The sequence below is a fragment of the Barbatula barbatula genome (assembly GCF_947034865.1).
Source record: "Barbatula barbatula genome assembly, chromosome: 8".
Classification (NCBI taxonomy): Eukaryota; Metazoa; Chordata; class Actinopteri; order Cypriniformes; family Nemacheilidae; genus Barbatula; species Barbatula barbatula.
In genome coordinates this window covers 7002503-7024232 of record NC_136771.1, presented here as the reverse complement: position 1 = coordinate 7024232, position 21730 = coordinate 7002503, and the positions used below count along the sequence as shown (strand labels likewise).

The following is a 21730-nucleotide window of genomic DNA, read 5'->3' as shown; positions in this document are numbered from 1 at the left end:
CAGGGGGCGATATACACCACCTCCTGTATTACGTCCACTTTCCAAGCAATGGATGTGTTCGGAATAGCACATTGCCATACTACCATCTATTATTTCTGCAGTATATAATATGTTTACTTTGTACAGTATGCAAACTTTTTGAATGCATGACCTAATTGTGAAAATGTCCACTGTGTTAAATGAGAAATGAACCGGATAGCAGCTATGATCTTATTGACTCATTATTTGGCAAGACTTCCAAACAAAGATGTTTTTACACAAATTTGGGTATTAAATTAACCCTTGTATTGTGTTCATGTTTTTGTTACTTAGCCAATGTTCACGGGTCTAGTGGAGCCACAGCATTATATGGTTTTCAAATCATTACAGCCATAAAGAATTATGTAAAAATCTTGTACAGATGTTTGCTTCATCCCAATTTCACGCAACACAGACAGCGCATATGGTTGATATTTGTCCTTTTCCTCTGTTCACATTTATGGAAAATGTGTCAGTTCTTTAAAAATCTATGATATTGGTGAAAATAACACGTTTTTATTTAATAATTTTTTCTTTTTGTTGAAAACTGTTCCTACAGACCCAAACACCGCACAAGGGTTAAAATGTTAAATAACCATATTATTTCTTATTACGATAAATGTCACGTAAAACAATGTAGCATTCTATAATTTGCAAAATTCAGAATGACGCACTTCATACTGTTTAGCATACTATTTGTCAGATTAGTACACGCCATATACCGAGCAGTATCCTATTCCAAACATAAGCAATGCATCTGAGCAGATGGTCACAAAACCCATATGCCACAATGGCAAATAACACACTCATTGAGGTATGAATTTTTATGCGAATAAACCCACACTTACTGAAACCCAAACACACACACATAGTGTGAAAATACACTTTCGTACACGTCAGTCAAATCCAGAAAATTAACAAACATTAGTATCTTTCAAAGTCTCGTGATCTCAGACAGTCTCTGAGTTGTATACTGCAGTTAAACGTGCATGTGAAACCTTTTGTTGCATTCATAACTGTATCATATCTGACACATCCAGCAGCATTATATACACATCCTGTATCGTATTGCATTGCTAAGACAGTCAAAAGTTCTCGTGGCCTTTTGCATTGCAGATTCCAGACATGCGGACGTCTGCGAACACGACATAGATGTTTGCTGGTGCGACGCCCACTGCAGAAGGACTCCACGTCTTTTGTTTGGAGAATAATGACTCTTCATTACAGGTGGCACTTGAGTTGAAACGCGAGACTTTGTTTTGACCTTAAAGGTCGCTGGAAGAATCACCTGGTTCCAGGCCACATTAAAGAATCTCCCGGGCCCACGGCGGGTATGTCCAGGTGTTGAGGCATTTCTCTTCGACATTGTTTGCAATACTGTTGATCTGCCCATCACGTAGAACACGAGTCGAGGCGGCCATCTTGAACGTCTCTTGCAGGGATTCTAGAGCGTTCCAAAAGCTGGAGTGTTTTATGTTTTCTATAAAGGTGTCCATGCCGTAGAACTATAGGCCGTTTAAAAATCCATTTTCCGAACGTGTGCAGAGGACGGATCCGTTCACCGAAATGCCCGACTCTGCAATCAAACAAAGGTTCAATCATTTGTAAGGAAAACACTGCTGGCGACAGCGTATGGTCGCAAATCACTTCGCTTGTCAAAACAGACCCTTTCATCTTTATCTCTTCCTATGGGTTGAGACATTAACTAATTCTAATGTCATAAACTGTCTCCACTGAGTAATCAATCGTGACTAATTTATCAGAACCAGGGCATGAAGGGATGCGGCAGGAGAATGTGTCAACATGAGTTTGTTGTACAGTTTATACCGTTGTGTATCTACACAGAACATCTCAGCCTAGTCTTCAAATGCAATGTTTTTTTATTATACTTAAAGCGATTTAGTTTAATATGTTAATTGGTGATATTTAGATTCTTCATTGGTCACGTTTTTCCACTCGCAGGTCAGAGTTCACCCAACTTGAACTTTGATGTGCAGCAAAAGAGAAAATTCGTTTTCAGTTCTCTATTTGTAGGACAATGTAAAAACTAATTTGTTTTCTTTACTTAATCAAATTGTGCAAACACATTGCCTTGATTCAATTAAGTAAGCTTAACTATATTGTATTAAGTAAGTTTAAGTTTAACTTACTAAAATAATTAAAGTATAGCTTAATTGTTTCTGACAGACATTTACTCAAAGGGTAACTCCACCCAAAAATTGCCATAGTAGAAAAAAAATGTAGTAATTTTTTGGTTCTGTTGAACACAAAAGACGATATTTTGAGAAATGTAGGAAAACAAACAGTTCGGGGGCACTTTTGACTACCATTTAAATGTCTCCTACTATGGCAGTCAATGGTGTTTCAGAACTGTTGGTTGCTAACATTATTCCAAAATATCTCTCTTTGTGTTCAACCGAACTAAGAAATATATACATCTGGAACAACTAGAGAGTGAGTAATTCATGAGAGAATTGTAATTTTTGGGTGGAGTTACCCTTTAAATGAATAAAGTTGAAGATACTAAATTGAACCTGTAATTTTAAGTTAACTAAACTTAATATTTATTCAGAACAATCTCTTTTTCTCACAAGCACACTCTCTCCCTCTCTCTCTCTCTCTCTCTCTCTCTCTCCAGAGTCTAAGTATGTGCTCTCATCCCTTGTGCAGAAACGTACCTCTTGTTTGCTGTGTTATGCAGGATGGATCGTTTACATGTAGTGCCATTGACTCTCCAACCCCATATTCACTCCCCCAAGACTGCCCAGAGCTGCTGTACGTGATAAAAGAGATGTTAGGTGCGAAATGTGAGCTATTTAGATTAATTTTATCCTAAAAAACAAGAAATTAGATTTAGCATCAGACAAATGAAGCATACGTTGTGTTTGGATCTGTTATACTGTGACATTTGTATGACAACTTGTCACATCTTCTCTAAAAAGTCTCATTACTTTAATGAAGCTGTTTTAGTTTTATGCATTGGTGAATCATTTCGATTCTCATTTCCATAAGTAAAGTTTACTGTACATTATACGTATACATAATAAGCATAAATTAAAATCGATGCAACAATTATTGCAGTACAGCAATGTGAATCTTTAGCGTTAAAATCAATTTGAACAAAATATGTGATTAACTGGCTAACCTTACAATGCAAAAAATATATGAAATATAACACATGAAACATAATATAACAAAAATATATTAAACATGTTTGTGTTTCAAAATGGGTCTAGTTACAGCTAAGCAGTTCCTTTTAGACCTTTTAGATTTGAGGGAGGATGTACCTGGTGGTCTGATGCCAATGTGTGACTGCCCGTCCATTACGAAACCTCCCATTGGCTGACCATCAGGTGTGTAGGGGCCACCATGACCTACTGCACAGACAAAGACATATATTAACATAAACATGCATACATGACACAAGACTTTTTCTACGGGCATCTGTGCAGTTGTCTCAGTATTGCACTGAATATTTTCATTGTTGTTTTGAACTATCAGTTTAGAATTTAATTATATTCACGCAACACTCATAATGCAACAACCCCAATTTTGGAAGCTAAACTGAAAACATTTGTCAATCAGAGGAAATACAGTCAGTGTGAAGTAGGCAGGTACGTTGGAGTTAGCCAATCACAACAAAGATGACTGACATTTAGGCTCTGGCCCAAAACCTAGTGAGTAAGTGAAATGGAATCTTAGAAGTGAGAGATTTGGAAGGCTTTACATAGGCAGCAACACCACATGTCATACAAATAACCCTCCTCAAACACAGCATACACAGGAGACAGAAACTTTACAATTCAGTTTGAGTCGACATGTAGTTTAGCTCAATACCATAAATATAAATGCACAGCTAAATAGTAACTGAAATATAACTTATTATTTATAATTTTGAGTATTTAATGAATTATATTTATAAGTCTAATAAATATTTCTTTTTGTACGCTCTCTTAGATTTTTTTCTGGTACATATCCTTTACCTTGCTGGATAAATTTTGATGGTTTTGGAGCCGAGCCAGTCTTAAAGGGACAGTAGCAAAAACAGCCTGTTTGATTCTATTAAAAAAGTCAGAGTAAACTACAATTTCTGGTGCAAGTAACCCTGCCTAACATTGTAAGTAGACTCATCAGTAAAAAAATATCAAACTCCTGTGCTCTGGTTTGCAAGCAAACCTTTTTTTATGTTCGTCTTTGAGTCCCATTGTAGACGTCAACCCTTAACCTCCCCAAACCTGCACGCCTTACACTTCATTCTGAGCTCGGAAGGGTGTGTGTGATGGATAAGCTTGAGTTCTAATTATTCATCCCGAAATCTGTTTTAGGGCCAGTCAACGTGCATTCCTGCACTTGAAACAGCAAGACAGAGCGTGACAGAATTGAAGGAATTAAACAATACACTTAACAATACTAAAGGCTCATTAACAAGTTATTAATACATTCTGTACGATCAAGATGTTGATCTCCGCCCATGATTCATCTGACTTAAATTAATCTGCAAATATAACGTTATTACATTTTTTTTATCAACAATGCATCCTTCATACAACATCCTAAAACAACAGACACATCCATCACACAGACAGCCAATAGAATTCCTCTTAAACAAAAATACCACTTGAATAAACCTGTCTAAAACTATTAAGGAGGTTCTGAGCTTTAAATCAAAACATAAATTCCTTTTGCCGGCACAAAAACAAGATTTTTAAGATTCACAAAGCTTCACTTGCCAGCACGGTTGGACTGGTCAATCATCGGCTGGACGATCCTCCTCCTGGCATTAATAAACCTAAAGGAACAGAAGAACACAAGAAAAATAGTTTTTTAATAGGAAGAAGACAACCATATTTTTATTGCCGATGTTTGCTTTTGTGCCAAATGCATGAATGAGACCTCAAATCATGTGACTTGTTACGTTTGCTTTTAAAATAAGTGATCGGCTTGACTGTACTGTCGGACAATAAAAACAATCCCATATAGCCTTACATTAAAAGACTCAAACCATATCTTCATTGACAAAGTGGTAAATGATCACTTGCATATAAAAAATCAAGATAATTTTAACAAAGAACTTGAAGACTTTTCGCAGCTCTTTAGATCTTCAATGCTTTCTACATATATTCCCATGCTATGCTTGACCTTTCACCCCCTGACTCAGTGACCTCACACCCTGGGCAGCGGCGCAGCTCTGCTCTTTCTCAGCCCCAAAAAATTCCTGTGACCTCTGACCTCCGGGTGCCAGGGCACAAGTCCACACATGATTAATGACTGCTCCACGTCACCCCAGGTGGTTTGCTTCCATTTTAACCTTCACAAAGCAGGGGATGTTCTGCTTTTCAGTCGCAGGAAGTGAATTACACACACAGTGAGAGGCTTCGAGGTCTGAAACGTTGACGGCCGCATGACCCTTCTTTACATTAGAGCAGAGATTAGAACATCCGAGAAACACCTAATCGCAAGAACGTTCGCTGGGTATTGAGTGAATGAAACTTTTGGGTGCAGTTTTCCTGCTGTTAATAAGATAAATGGTGCAGTGGAAGGGTTCTTACAGTAGTTTTTGCAGTTTAATCTAAACACATAAATACTAAAAATATTTTGGGATTTAATCTTAAAACATCTCTAAATCTCCCTTTAAGCAAATGGAAGTCTACTGTTAAAATTGTTACAGTATCACAATTACATAGAAAAATTATATCACTACACAAAATTACGTAAAAAATCATATCGACAATGCTTTACGTTTTAAAAAGTTATTTAATTTAACTTAAAATATTTCATATTTATACAGATAGTAGTGAAAAAAAAAAAAAAAAAAGAAATGATAAAACATATTAATGTATTAATTCACATAAATGTATTGTATTCTTTAATGTCATGTGTTTTTTATAATAAGATGTACTCTAACTTAACTAGCTGAAAATCTTTAGGTGTATAATCAAATCATTATACTAATAGTGTCATTAAACCAGCATGAGTATTACATTTTTTTATAAATAGCTTAACTTACTGTAAGAAAATAATTGTCTGTAAGACTATAATTGGTTTAAACATAGAACGATGACTGATATGATGACAACTACATCAAATGTATAGTTATAAAGATCAGAAATGAGTGAAGAGTATTGTCGTGTTATGTAAAGTTGTGTTTTGTACCACCAGAGATACTTTGCATACCACAGTTAGATACAGTAATCACTGCTCTAGGTCAGCAGTTGTCAGCTGGTGGGGTCACGACCCTGCGACGGGTCACAGGTCTGCTCTGTTAGCGGGTCACAGACAACAGAAAAAATGCAACACTAAATGCTATTCATATAATGTAATTAACCTATTTATAAAAAAATGAATTTGCGTATCAACCTTTTATGCAAAACCATTTTGATATTGTGTTGACTCTAAAGGTTGAATCAAAGCCAGTTGAGATTAATGGCTTGAAAACCATAGCTAACAGGAAAAGAAGAACAAAAGGTCTAACAGGTATAATTGTAAACACTTTACTGAGGTTGTTGGGGGTCAGCATCCCCCCTATAGCTCCGCCCGTCAGGTGGCCAATCAGAGATAAGAGCACTATCCCTGGTAGGGAAGAGCCCGTCCCACTCTTAAGGGGGTTAAAAGCTGACCCCTCACTGAACCCCCCTTCTCACCACGAGACCAAGTTTACGAGCTTAGTGCTTTTGCTGTACTCTACAAACACACACTTCAGCACAGCCCAACATGCACGGCACACTCATAACAAAAGTACGCAGCCAGTGAAATATTTTGGGGCCCTTTCTCATGCACTAGGGACCAAAGAAATGCATCGTGCATTCAACCGTATACAGGTCCAAAGGTCTGAGACCACTAATAAAAATACTTTCATACATTGCATCTTGAATGCTTTAAAAAAAAAATTAAGAAGAAATGAATATGGTCTGTATTGTAAATGATTTGTTTATTGAACCTAGAAGCGTTTTCTTTAAACATAATTAATATGTCAAAATGAAACATTATTCTGAACTTAAAAATGTAATATTTTAAGTGATGCTTCAGACTTTTCGACCCCACTGTACTACACGCCTGTGTCTTGTAATAATATATAAATCTTACTGTAATATATCGAACCTTAAACACTCACACAAGAGTGTTCCGGTCTGGAAACTATAGACATAAAATGTTCTTTTAGCCCACTGTATTGTGAGGTCATTCAGAGGACAGTGTTGCTCTTTATGAGTGTGTGTGAGTGCGTGTCCGCGTTTAAATAAACCAGTCCAGCTGTTGCTTGTGATAATTTCTGTTTAATTTGACAGCAGCTCGTTTTCACTCCTTGCCTCCCCTCACCTGTTTCCTCCCTGAAACACACACACACACACACACACATTCTGCGCTCTGTTTGTGTTGGGCTTTGAGAAGCACCTAATGTATTTTCACTCTGGTAATTAAACTGCTGATTAGTCTCTCTAGATATTGTTTACAGTGATGGGCAGAAGTCCAAGACTAGAATTTTTTGTTCATTAAGATGTACTTTTACGATATAAGTATTATCTGAATTATAATCTGAATGAACTGATGTTACTAAAAAATTACTTTCAGAAAACTCCCTTTGAGAGTATCAACTAAACTTTTTCTTTACTATGATAGTAAGGGCTGTTGTTTATCCACCACCTATAAAGTATAAAAAATATATATACTGTATATATACAGTGTTAAAAATAAAGGTTCTTAAAAGGTTCTTCACAGCGATGCCATTCAGAGGTTTGGTAAAGAACCATCTCTTTCTTGCTTTTTTTATAATCTGAAGAATGAGACCCCTTTGCAAGATGTAAACACTGCTCCAGAAGCAACCCCGTTTACTATTTTCTTATTTCACATAATGAAATCCTAAATATATTCATTTACCTTTTTGATTCTGCTATACAAGTTATGTTGGTTGTATTCTAATCAAACGCTTCTGGACCAGCATTATTCGTGTTTATTCAAAGTGGTCTATAGACGTTTCAGCGGCAACAACATTCAAGTTATGTGGCCCAAACTTCTGGTAGACCTCCGCAAAGAACCAAAAACTCTTGCATAGTTTTAATTCAATTTCATACAATCAATATACGATAACATTTTAATACAAATGAATATGAATATAAATTAAATCTTCAATAAATTGTTATGTTATCACCAAATACAGAAGTTAACTTCAAGCCAAGTGTTTGTGTCACACGAAACTATGTCTTCGGTATAAAAATATAACGACTCATTTTGGGGCAACATGGGAAATACAGAAATAAAGCATATGTTTTATTTCTTAATATAATTTTATTCCTGTTTCCCCAACTTAGAATAAGTCCCATACAGAAGAAAACACGAATTCCAAGCCAATTGTGAAAGAAAATCTAAAAACTAAATAAAAGTAAGATTTATGTGATAAACAGTGACAAATGATAACTACTAAAAAAATCTATTGTTGAGTTTTTTAATCCTGTGAATTTTGGCTTAAAAATGTTAAACGGAAGTCTTCATGGGCTAAACCCCCAAACATCTGGTATTTCTGAAAAGCTTGAGATGTGTTTCTGAAGATACCAGAACTTGTATGGACTCATTAAAAACAAATGTGCTCTATAGAGGACAAAAGCCAGGTGATTTATTTCATTTAGCGGCACTTTGTTATCCAAAGCCATTTATAGCCGATATTTAAAGGCATACTTGACACAGGCAGCTTAATTCCAGTTGCAAGTTTTGATCCAACAACATTCGGGATACAAGGTCAGAATTTTAACTACTACACCACACAGTGACATTAATGAGATTAAACTGGTTAGTATGTAACTGTACTCATCGATTAGCTTGTCTGTGACGTTATGTCCACACAGAGATGGTCCCAGAAATGTTATGACTGGAATCATAACTGGTGTCACCGCAGGTCATTTCCTTTCACATTCATTCAGTTCAGAAAATGCATTTAAAATATAAAGCTATTTGAAGGTTTTGCACAGCAAAAAAAGATGAGTTTTTATGGTTTTTTGGAGATTTAAAAATGTCTTGATGATACGTTGTAAATTATTCAGATCAATGCATTTGCTTCTGGCTTTAAAACACCAGACCTGGATGATCTTCTAAAGAACGATGGGATAAAAAGGCCTTCGCGGAGCTTTAAAAAGAAAACGTAAACCGCATTTTCCTTTTATCTGGATTTGTGTTTTAAGAGTTTAGAGCAAAACATGCTTCACATTTCAGATCGATCACATCTGGATGGCTCAAGCGTTGAGCTTTGAGTTTTGCACATTTGTATCAATGCTTACCAGTTGTTGACCTGCAGAATGGTCAGCCCTGTGTCTTGGGACAGCTGCCTCTTCTGTTCCTCAGAGGGGTACGGGTGCTACGAAATACATCAAACATACCTGAATATTTACGTTGCAAACTTAATGTATACGGCAAATTTGAAGATTATGTATTTTCTGTTTATGATTTATGTTTGAAAATATATAATAAAGGTCCAATCTATGAATCAGGATATACATATAAATAGCATCTTAATTTACAATCAAGCTTTAGTTTCTCGCTGTTCATTTTCGTTGTGTGCTCTGTTCTGTTCTCCATTTGTATTGTGTTGGACCAAAGCCGATTCCTCATGTATCCGCTTGGTATTTAGCCTCCAAACCACAAAGTCATTACAAATTGCTATCCTGTAACCAACGGTGACGGCCCTAACAGCCAAAAGAACCTTTGCTAATCCCAAAGGATATGCGCACGTTGACAAAATAGGTCTCAACCTCCAATTAGCCAACTGATCCTAGGTCGGCCCTGGAAACCTCACCTAGATGTTGAAATAAAGTGGGACGTGTATTAAAAACTGATTGTGGAGCAGCGGTTTTACAGCAGGGACTATAAACACCTCACCCATGAATTACTCTCTCTTAACACCTGTTGCGGGGCAAGAGCTCTGGTAGCAAATGGTGTGTAACTTTACGACCGGGCGAGCCGTGCTGGCTGGAGGTGTGTGCAGGCCGCCGATGAATGTGTGTGTGTTCTGTGAAACTCAATGAAGAGGCGAAAGGTGTGTGTGGGGTCATTATCCTGTTTACAGAGGCAGTAAAGCTGTTAAGGCTCTAATGATCAGTAATTCACAGTGAACGGCACTTAAACCGAGTCTAAAACACGCCCTGCCTCACCCACCACCGCAGCTGTGTGTTTGCATGTATGCGTGCGTTTTTTTGTGTGTGATGACCCATGTATTGTATTCAAAACTGAAGCTCATTTAAGCTGAACAGGAAAAAAAATATGCAAAATTTACGTGTATTATCCACATGTTGCGTTTTAATAAGAAGATATGTGCGTGTCCAAAAGTGACGTAAATAATTTTACCAAAACCAAACGGAATTGCAAAAACTGTGACGGTTTCCAAGCTAAACCATTCGCCGATGTCAGACAAAGAGCAAGATCAACTCCAAACTCGAGCAATTGATAACACAAGCGTTTTTTTCTGAGAAATCAACCTAGTAATAGCTTAAAGTTGAGCTTAAGTGATATATGGTAATCAAATTAAATTGCTTTATGATTGATAATGGTTGATTAACTTTAACTTTTTTTAAAGTATCTTAAATTATGAGTATCTTGGCAAGCAACCATTTTAATATAGCCTCCCCACACTGCATAAACATATTTGCGTTCCCTCTAAAACCCAGCAGGCCAACTGTGATTTTCATTAACTTTGCAGATACAATCCTCCGTATATTTCTTACTTTCCTGCTTGACGCTTCTCTGTTTCATCTCCGTTTAACCCCCCCTCCCCGACCACCACCTTCTCCGTTTACGAAGAAAGAAAGGTCTGGCCGTGATGAATCACCTCTCCCCTCTTTCATTCTCTTTCTCCATCCCTTTCTTTCACGGGCAGGGACGGAAATTCCCTGTAGGTCTAGCAGAACCCGGGTCCCCAGGAGAAGCTGTCAGAGCGGTAATGGATGGTGTTTTGATAACAGCAAGTTCGACCCTGGAGAGACCCTGGAGGGGGGTGGAACCCCCAGTAGATCCATCCTCGCATAACATGCCCGTGCAGTTTGGATAAATGAACTCCACCGTCAACCCCCACCAAAGCCCTTGGCTCCTCATTTTTTGAGACTGACGCTAATTGCCCCTCCCTCATTACAACCAAATGCTCCGTCACTTCAAAGGAAAATTTAGCCTGGAGAGAAACATGCTGAAAACAGTAGCATAACATGTCTAGAGTATAAATAAAGGAATAAGACTGTTGGGTTTAGACAAGAGTTTAAATAAGAGTTGCCTTGAAGCTTGAGAATTGGTGAATGTAATTGAGGGATAGTTTACAAACAGTTCTTTATGTGCCCACTTTATTCCAAACCCAGGCAGATGGTCATGTTTCTAAAGTCCTATAAGGATGTGAGATAGCATTTTGAGAGCATAATACCAAAATGCAAGTCGTTTTTCAATAAGCTCGCCTTTCATGAAAACTTGCCAGTTTCAAATACAATGCTTGTTGGTGTGTTAAGTAAGGTTGACATCAAAAAAAGTTCCAGTGAAAGATAGTCCACCTAAAAACTCTTTCACTATTTAATCACCCTCAAGTTGTTCCAAAACTGTAAAAATGTCTTTGTTCTGTTCAACATAAAAGAGGATATTTTGAAGAATGTGGAATCTCACGCAGTTCCTGGGCACCATTGACTTCCATAGTTTTCTGACAGAATCAATGTTTTTGTAAATGACAGAGAAATATTTATTTAATTTGATTGTTGTCTGCTGTACCACAGAGCTATGCGAAACCAAATGAACAGCTGACAAACATGAATATGCAGATTATAAATAATCAGAGCCCGCAAAAGTGAGGGTGGGTGGCTGGAAAACACGAATTGCATTTTTAGGTGCTTCTCGTATTTCTAAACTTTAGACATCAAACAGACAGGCTTGTGTGTGCGTGTGTGTTTATTGTGTTTGTCTGGTTGCTGAATGGAACAGAGGCGACTGTACTGGTATAAAAACACCCGCGGGGTGGTGGCGTTCTTTTACACCCGTGACCTTTGACCCCCTATTGAGCTTAGGGAACGTTGTATGTCATCTATCTGCTACTCACCATCAATATCAGGGTCCACAATTTGTCTTATATGTTTACTTCTTACTCGTTTGGTCATTTGTGCTTGGGTGCACACAATGGGGTCACTGCAAATTGCTTGTGTCCGTACAAAATTGCAACAGCATAAGGTTTACTTGTAGCCTGTTTTCTTTACTTTTTACTATTTCGTACTTTTAAACCTTAAAGGGACAGTTCACCTAAAAATGGACTTACTGTCTTTTTACTCACCCTCAAGTTGTTCCAAATCTGTACACATTTCTTTGTTCGGATGAACACAGAGTATTTTTGGAAGAATGCTTGTTACCAAACAGTTCTTGGGCACCGTCAACAATCACAGTAGGAGAAATTGCTGGGCACTTTTGACTACCGTTGTAGTTTTTCCTAGTATGGTAGTCGATGGTGGCCAAGAACATTTGGTTACAAGTATGCTTTCAAATATCCTCTGTGTGTATCAGAACAAAGAAATGGGGGTAAACTGTCCCTTTAAGTGCTTTTAAGGTCCTCTGTCAAGCAATTTCTTTACCGGCTTTACTTTATGAACACAAATAAAACCTTAAAACTGTTTAATACTAAATCCTACTAATATCCTCCTGTTATTCTATAATGTTGAATAGCGAGACAGTTTTGAAGCTCTGCTGGTTCACATCTGCAACAAATGACCTGCTAATAACCCCATCCAGATCACAGCCTTTATACTGAATGCATATAAACACGTGTTTATGAGGTGGTGTGTGTTTGTTACAAACTTTCAACACGTTTCCTGGTGAGAGACGAGGGAAAAGCTGCAAGTAATTAGAGTTTGAATTAAAAGGAATTTATGTCTTAAGTTATCCGAAAGCAAAAACAGAAACATTGATCATAAATTTGAGGCTCTAGAGAGGGAGGGCTCTAAGTCATGCCTCGCCACCTCTCCATGAAAACAATTGTTTCACCGTACACATGACAACAGAAAAAGAACCCTGTTTGTGCTTTACCCCTAATATATTGTTACAATGGTCATTAGTGCATGTGTTTTCACTAACTAGCCTCTAGATAATGTAGGGGCGTCAGTGAGCTTGAAATAACATGGGTGGGCAGGTTTAGACACGCCGCCGCAAGCTTCTTTAGCGGTTACTCACAGATGATGAATAGATCTAAATAGATATTTTAGTTGGATATGTAATACCTAAGATGCGGCTGGAGATAAAACCACATATATATCATTAACAACAACAAACAGCAGGATGATTCACATGCGTAAAATAACACATTAATTGTGAAGAATTGCAGTAAAATCAATCTATCACACAAGTCGCTTATTGTTTATATAAAGCTATTTTACTGTATTTGACAAAATTCATTTTGGGGACCATTTAGCAATTGAAGGTTTTTTAGTTCAGCATTGTTGGACTAGAAAGCTCCTACATATTTACATTTGGCAAATGCTTTTATCCCAAGAGACTTACATTACATTATACTATACATTTCCATCTGAGTATGTGCAATCCCTGGGATTGAACAAGTGACCTTGGCGTTGCTAGAGCCATGCTCTAACCACTGAGCTACAGGAAAGCATATGATACTGACGCAATATAATAAGGTGTGGTGCTATTTAATAACAAGCTGTCTACGTGTGGGTTTGAGAAGCGGGCATGTAAAAAGTCTTTAAAAATGGTAAAAGTACATTTGCAACACTATTTGGAACAAAGAGATAAATTTCCTTTACCGTGAGGTGCTGAAACAGCCATGCCCTCATTATGTTGGTTGCCACCTTGGGAAAAATCCCTCTTTTCTTGTTGTTCTTCCTGTCTTTATCAGGGTCTTCTTCCTCGCCAGTGCTCGGGGAGGCAACACCCTGATCCAAAAAGTCATCTAAGAACAACAAATAAATAGTCAAGCTTTGACACTAATAGACTTGAGGTTGCACCACGTAGGTACACTTTTTGACTTTCTTGGACTGGACAGTCTTGGAAGGTTTCCCGGCAGGGTGGGATGTTGTGATTTAGATGTGGTCAGCTCAAAGCAGTCCTCTGACACTCTCCAAAATGACATTGGTTTACAATGAAAATCAAAAAATCTATGATTCACTAAATGGGATCTCTTTGAGCATTGTTCTCAGTCCATTGCATCTGTGCAACATTTATAAAAAATGTGTCTCATGTTTACTCAAGTTGACATGTTTTTGAAATACTACCAGATTGAATGTTGGAAAATAAAAAAGGTGTCAGTAGGCCGTGATCATGACTGCGAACTGGAAATTTCAAATTGTAAATACTTTCCATCCTATCCTTAGTGTGGAGCTGTGGACTCCTGTTGTATTATACAGTATGTTGTCTTAACCCATATTTAGCGTATTAAATTATCGCTTTAAACGGCTGTCGTGATTTTCCTACGCTGGGTCTCCGAGGGTTAACTGTGTGTTTGTCTGTCCGTTGTTTCTTACAGGTAGTGAAATATTCTGTCAGAGCCAGCCTCACAGCTGTTGAGCTGAGACAGAACGCACCAAGACACACACGTGCGCGCACCGCTCGGGGAAGTATGGACTCGGGTTTTTATTGGCCATGGTTGGTGCTCAAAGCTGAAGAGCACAGAGAAGAGTCTTTATAACCACCATGCAAAATGTCCTGTCCAACACACAACCGCACACACGTACGTGCACAGAGCGGCTGCAGTTATTTAGGAGTCTTTTGGCCGATGTGTGAGTGTGTAGGTTTGTGCGTGCGCGTTTGTGTGGGTGTGTGTGTGTGCGGTAGGACACCCCCGTGGTGGTGCTAAAGTGCAAATGTATGCTAGAGATGACAAACCTGCTGAAGCTCTGTTTCACTTGGCAGACAGAAAGCTTTTTACAAACACTTGCATGCTTGTGTGTGTGTGTGTCTGCTGGAGTGTTTGTTACCGTGCTCGCTGCTGTTGTCTCCATTGTGTGAGCTGGGGTGTCTACCGCAGGCACCGGGCGCATCAGCAGAATGAATAGATGCAGCATCATCTTCCCTCCAGCACACCTAGATAGAGAGAGAGACCAGGAATTAGACAGACAGCGAGAGACAGACAGACAGACATGACAATGAGAAAAACACAGCAATCGACAGGCAGGCAGAAAGATGAACACAAAAATAGACCAATACAGACACACAAAATAGATCAAGTCTGAATGCCAGACAGAAAGAGTGAGGGGAGGAGGTGGGTTGTACAGAAAGAGTTATAAGTTGTGTTCAGTGTAATATATTATTGGTTAAATACAGTATAGAGCTGCATACCAGAGCAGTGCTGTAAGGAGTAATACGGAACACATGTTCCAAGAGCAAACAGTTCAATAAGACTAGAGACTGCTTTAACACAAACACACATCTGTATATATACACACACACACGCATGCATGCACAAACATCTGTACATAACTCAAAAGACAAACAAACACACACACACACGCACAGGATATTTAGAAAACCATATTGTTAGTTTTAACGGACTGAAAACTGAAACGAAAATGCCAATAGACTGTTCCTCCTTATTCGAAGGATTGTTCCGGTTCTGGATTATGGTTGGACAATACAGCAAAGAAACAACCGAGAATAATAACACCTGTAAATCACGCAAGTGTGTATATAAATGCAGGACACCTATAGGGAACCTATGGGTCCCCATTATTTACATGCTAGAGACTACATTTTTAGCGGAAGGTTTTTATTCAGATAGGCCTAAAGTATGACAGCTTGGACATTACTACTGAACCGAGGCATTCTTGACAGATTGTGTTATTAGAAGGACTGGGGCTAGTTGTTACACTTTTTACTCAGGTAAATATATATAGACACATTGGCAAAAATGTAAGTTATTTCTTCATTTACTCAGCCTTATGTCATTTCAAACCTGTATGACTTTCCTTTTTCTGTAGAATACAAAATAAGATGTTTCGAAGAATGTCGGTAACTAGACAATATTGACTGTAATGAACTTTAGCTTTATTGTATGGACAAAACTGAGCAATTTCTCAAAATATATTATTTTGTGTTTCACAGAAAAAAGTAATATACAGGTTTTGTAAGACATTGTTGTGAATAAAATGTTCTTGTGTATTGAACATTTTGATCATACTGCTCAGGAAAATAATAAAACTAACGTATTACATATTAAACAAAACATATCACAAACTCAAAAAAATTATTCAAAAGGCTTACATTCACCTAGGATAAAAGTAAATGTGTGGTTTAAAAATAAATATTAGAGAAAAACAAGCGAATAGTATTTGCGACGCACCGAGTTGTTGTGAGAACGAGCCCCAATCTGGCATTTACGCATTATTTGATTTCATGTTTGTTTTAGAAAAACAAAAATCCCTCTCTGCATGCCAGATTATCTCTCAGTTATCTTTTCTGCATTTTAATTCTAAAATATTAAGGAAACTAAACAGCGGAAAAATAGTTTTATTGTCGTACAAGTAAACAGTCAGGGACACCCTTCTCTTTTACACACACACTAACCACAACGTTATTTGCTCTTAACATTATACTTTGCAATAAAGAAATGTTACCGCAAGCAATGACACACAGACAATAAATCAAGATCCTTTACATTCCGCGTACAAAATATAATGACAGTGACACACAAAACCACATCATCGATGAGGCGTTTTCTTCACATGACACTTAACTCCAGCGCAACAACAACAATGCAAATGATACAATAAACAGCAAAATTCTTAACAATGAGGTGGCATTGCGCATGATTCATTCACAATATATATATATATATATATTCAGAAATTAGGACTGGTGGGGGTTTCTGGTATAAACTGATATGACGAAGAGAACGCACAGCGGACAGATAGTTATCTCAAACTCGTATACTTTAAGAAAATGGGAGTGATTCAATATCAAGATATTTAAGGTCAATTATGTTTAAATGACAAACTTCACATGTGTTGGTTTAATACTATCATACTGAATAATTAAAATTACCAACGCGTGTGTAACTTGAACGTATGTTACAAAGTGTCATTTTACTGTGGAAAAGTACATTTTATGCGGTTATTTTTATATGGACTTTTTGTTCACATTCATTTAAGCGTATAATGTTATTTTAGCTGCTGTAACTGATCTCAAATGTTTTGTCTTTTTTACATTATCACCTAAATAGTACAGCTCTATGACACATTTGTATTTTTAAAAAGGACATTGCATAAAACTGTTTACAATATTTTTAAACAAAAAAAAAAATCTAACTAATAAATTCACTTTTCACAATTTGGAGAAATACATTAGCTTTTTTCTTACATTTATTTTACGCGTTTTCTCGCTTTCTCTCAACCGCCAATGTTGCAGTCAAGGTTTTAGCTTTCAGAACATTAATAGGCTATTTAATATAATAATCATATTTAAAGTGACATTTATTTTCTAGCCTGGTCTCAATAAAATATGTTCTCTGGCTCACAATAAGAATATTACAGAGGACCGATAAAAACATACAAGTAAATAAATAAAAATAGAAATATACGAATGAAGACTTGCCCGCTCTGCCCCCCCTGGGGTGCGTGTAAATTCTTCGCCGTCAGATCTGGATCCCCCCTCTTTATCATCGACCACCAGATCTATGGGCATCTTTCCCTTCAGACAGCTAATGTAGCGGTGACAGAAATTATCGCATAGCTCGTGCACCTACAGAAAATACAACATCGATTTATGTAATTGACATAAAAGCATTAAATGTTACAATAATATTAGCATCACAACAATATTAATAGTATCAATAAATGAGCATAAATAAATAACCTAGGTAAACCTACCTTCTCTAATTCGAGGAGATGAAATCGTAACACCTGTATGGCTTGAATCATCTGAAACAAAGCGACCGGACGCATTGACAAAAACTACATTTTATTTTATTCACCAATAAAAAACTGGGTGGAATAAAATACGCGATGGTATGTTATATTTCAACATATATATATAAATAATAGATTTAATTATATTTCAAACTAAACGGCCACCTACCAAATTATCCAAGTCTGGATTAGAAGAGAAAAAAGGGTTTTCCGCCCTTATCTGAAATTGAAAAAAGGCACAATTATATCGGGACTCTAAAACGTTCACACAGGTGCTTAATAAATGAGTTTGTCTTGCTGGATGCTACAACTTATCCATAGCCCATGCAAGAGCTGGTACATTAAATACAAATTCATGTCTGACCTGTTTTGAGAATATCGTAATGTCTTCGTCAAATGATTCAGATGAGCACACATCTCCGGTAACGCCGCTTTCTCTCGGCGTACAAGTCGCCAATTCACATTTTTCGAAAACTAGTGCAAGCAGAGGGAAGAGGGGGTGTCTGAAAAACAAAACACGCATGCTGGTGTTTATATATCTGTGGAGAAAGTTTTATCTGACTCAATAACAATGCCTTTCGGTTAAATTCTCAAAGGATGCGAAAACAAATGGGGATTTAAAAGTAACAATAATTAATCGTTGATTAATAAATCGATCGGGTAAATATTTTGTATAAATGATGCATGTAATATAGTTTTACATGCATAGTTTTACAGTTGACCAGATTTAAAGGGCCTATTTTTCAACAAATTAAATTAAATGAATATTCAACATTTAATGTTTTCAAATATTATGCAGGTTTTTGGTTGTTGTTGAAGGCATAGTAACATGTGAATAGCCAATATTAATTTAAAGGACTGAGATAAAACTGCTTTTGTATGTTTAATAAAACATTGCTGTATGACACATAACACGTCTGACACGTATTTTAGTTCAAAAAGCGAGAACATAATAACATTTTTCCCTTTGTAAAAACCCTGCCCTGTAGGCTTCACTATCATCTCCTCTTCATCATAGATAAACCCTTAAGCACACATACCCGTAAATGGCGTCTTTGTCCCGTTTCAGTGCGTCGTTCATGGGCGGCGGAATACCGGGAGCTGTGGGGTGCGAGTACGGGTGCGCGTGTAGCACCGGGCCGTGACTCGAGTGAACCGCCTGCATCGCTCTGGCGGCGTGAGGATCGCCGTACATCGGGGACGGCATCCCGACCGCATCCATGCCGTAATGTACCATATCTTCGTACTAAAAGCAATGGAAATGTGAAATGTAAAAGTTGTGTTTGCACTTTCTTCGCACACACACATTAATCACACGAGCTGTCGCTGCAAGGGAAATGCGTAAACTATATATAGTTAAGCCTAATAAACTGCCCATCAAAACCAACTTAACTGATTACATGTAAGTAGTTTTACACGTAAACAAATTAAATAACCGCAAACCAGTTTTACTTTGAGGCCTTTAACTTTCAAAAACAAGCTGGGAAATATTCCTGCAATGTCTGTTCTCTCTTCTATTTTTTTCTTAGAAAACATTTTGGACACACTGTTTCTAACACACGAAAGAAATGATATCTGACATTATAATAAATCTTGGCTACTTTATTTTTCACAAACCAACATTTGGCTAAAAATAGAAGAGTTTACTGTCCCAACATTTCCCACCCATGACGTTTTATTGTTGACGGTGGCTAAATTACCAAATCAAAATATAAAGCAGTATTAAACCGTAAGGTACAAAGATAATTAATAAAGTATACATGACGTTAAATAAAGTTTGATTTAAATGAAGTTTTGTATTTATAGGGCCTAATGTCGGTGCCTTAAATCGCTCTCACACAACGACAGAAATGTGTTAGGAACTGACTGTAAGCATCAAGTTACTCTTTTGGCTGCATCTAAATATGGAATTAAATGAAATTATAATAACGAAAAACAGCAAATGAAATATCTAAGGTTATAACGTAATTGGGAATAAAATCCCAAGTGATTTAGAAGTATAACAAACGCCTTATGTTAAAAATAAATACAATAAATTCAAGCCCTCACACATGTAACGCGTGTATGTTCCGATAGATTTCAATTAATGAATTAAAACACGTCTGACTGTACTTGCTTTATATATTATCAGTGTCAGAATTATCCTGTGCGGCCACGTTTGAGGATTTTTGTTGTTGAGGTTTTTACGCACCCGTTGCGCCATGAGGACTCCGTTTCAACGACTCCCTGTTCTCAACACTTCCAGACCTCAGTGCTACGAGCCCGGGGAGCAGGACGCCAAACACCGCATTCAAAAACTGCAGAAAAGCCAACTCAAGTGCCCGTGATGAACAATAACATTGTAATCCACCCTGTTTACCAAACGCAAGACTGGATATCAGTTAGAAATCCAGTTCACGACGCTGTCCGAGGTTTAAATCAATAACCAAACCGTTGTATTTTAGCTTGCTTTATTTTTCTATATCCTCGTCAACGATCCCGTCGCCAAAAGGTGAAAAGCAAACTCCATTCGGGTCTTTGATCGCTCGCCTGGTTTATTCTTAATGCAATAACACCTCTATGAGATGTGAAGAGCGCGGAAAGGGAGGCGGAGGAGGAGAGGGGGCATTTGGACTTCTTAAAGGAGACGTATAGTCCAAACCCAACCCGTGCGTAAAGGACAAAACTGTAGTCCTAAATTAGTCAGACCATTAGGAGGCAATAAAGGTTTTTGAAACCGACTTAGTCGATGCTGGTTAGTTACCATAATAGATTAGATGGCATGTCCACAGGTTATTAATGATTAATAACGAAGAGTGCGCTCTCATCCAGTGCTGTCCTTTTGCAGTTTGTTTGGGAATAGCAACTGATACCAGTGTGAAATCCCTCATAAATTTCACGCGAGATTTTCCCACTGTACTCTGTAACATCAAAATACCATAAACGTTTTAAAGCAATTCTTGTGTTTTACATTTGGCAAAGGTATTTCTTTCTTCATTTAAATGATTGGCTTTCTTTGATATGAAACCTGAAGTTATCAAGAACTACATTTTTATTTGCTTTACTTTATAAATGTTTTATGTGTTAACATGTATTTTGTCAAAGGCTATTTGGCTATTCATTGTCTTGATTGTTCTTAATGTCAAAATAAAACCAAAATACGACTGCACTAAACGGATAAAGTTATCATGAATGTATTTACTGAAACAGTCTCTAAAAAATATATAAAGGAAACAGGAGGAAAGTGGTCTTACATGACTGACGCCCTTATTTATCCATCCACTTGGCGCCCTCTTCTGGCATTAACACGTTTATTTTCCTAAATTCTCCCAAGTGTCCTGCTACGTTGGTATGACTAATTTCCTTTCGATTACTTACTGTTAGTTTTCCTTCCTTACGTTTAATAGTTTTGAATAAAAAACGTTTTGATATAATAAACTACAGACATTGTAATAACTGTAACGAGGACAGATGCAGATTAGATGAATCTGACAAAGTAATTTTCTATGTGTATATTTATATATTTCAATTTGTATATTTGTATATGTATATATACATATATATGATTTTTTCCGTTTGTATAAATATTGATGATTGTTTGACTTTTTGTTAAAGATATTTTTTTCCAATTATGTAAAATTACATGTAAACTAGTAGGCCTACTGTTCGATTTCCCATTGGCCACAAATTCAAACAAAAGGTTACTTCAACAGCCTATTCTCACCACAAGGTGGCGGTAAATGAAAGTATTATACGATTACATTTGGAATTAGAATGTAACTCGCTTTAAAGCTGCTTTGTTCCGATTCAATTGTCTAAAGAGAGACTAAATACTTTATTATTTAGTATAAAAACACACTAAATAAAAAACACACCTCTACTCTTGT

General features: G+C 37.2%; 1 protein-coding gene across 2 annotated transcripts; it reads right to left on the bottom strand.

The window, feature by feature from the left end:
- Positions 1-516: 516 nt before the first annotated feature.
- meis1a (Meis homeobox 1 a) lies at positions 517-20432 on the bottom strand. Of its 2 annotated transcripts, none has more exons than XM_079462354.1 (13): positions 20056-20432; positions 18905-19110; positions 18229-18367; positions 18034-18084; positions 17826-17876; positions 17551-17697; positions 14940-15045; positions 13770-13915; positions 9282-9358; positions 4749-4807; positions 3306-3395; positions 2697-2791; positions 517-1594 (listed from the first exon to the last, which is right to left on the bottom strand). In XM_079462354.1, exons 1-12 carry the CDS (start codon positions 20065-20067, stop codon positions 2730-2732), a joined length of 1146 nt encoding a protein of 381 aa, XP_079318480.1. In that variant the 5' UTR covers positions 20068-20432; the 3' UTR covers positions 517-1594; positions 2697-2729. The 2 variants fall into 2 exon arrangements, with proteins under 2 accessions (XP_079318480.1, XP_079318481.1); XM_079462355.1 differs by having other exon boundaries at positions 1455-1594; positions 2697-2788; positions 20056-20209.
- Between the last annotated feature and the right edge of the window lie 1298 nt (positions 20433-21730).

Bases quoted from the DNA above. Each gene is read 5' to 3' on its own strand.
- meis1a (XM_079462354.1), bottom strand. The intron at 15,046-17,550 runs GCAAGTCTTCAT...CTCTCTATCTAG, and splicing joins CCCCAGGGGGGGCAGAGCGG to GTGTGCTGGAGGGAAGATGA. The intron at 4,808-9,281 runs GTAAGCATTGAT...CTGTTCCTTTAG, and splicing joins ATTCTGCAGGTCAACAACTG to GTTTATTAATGCCAGGAGGA.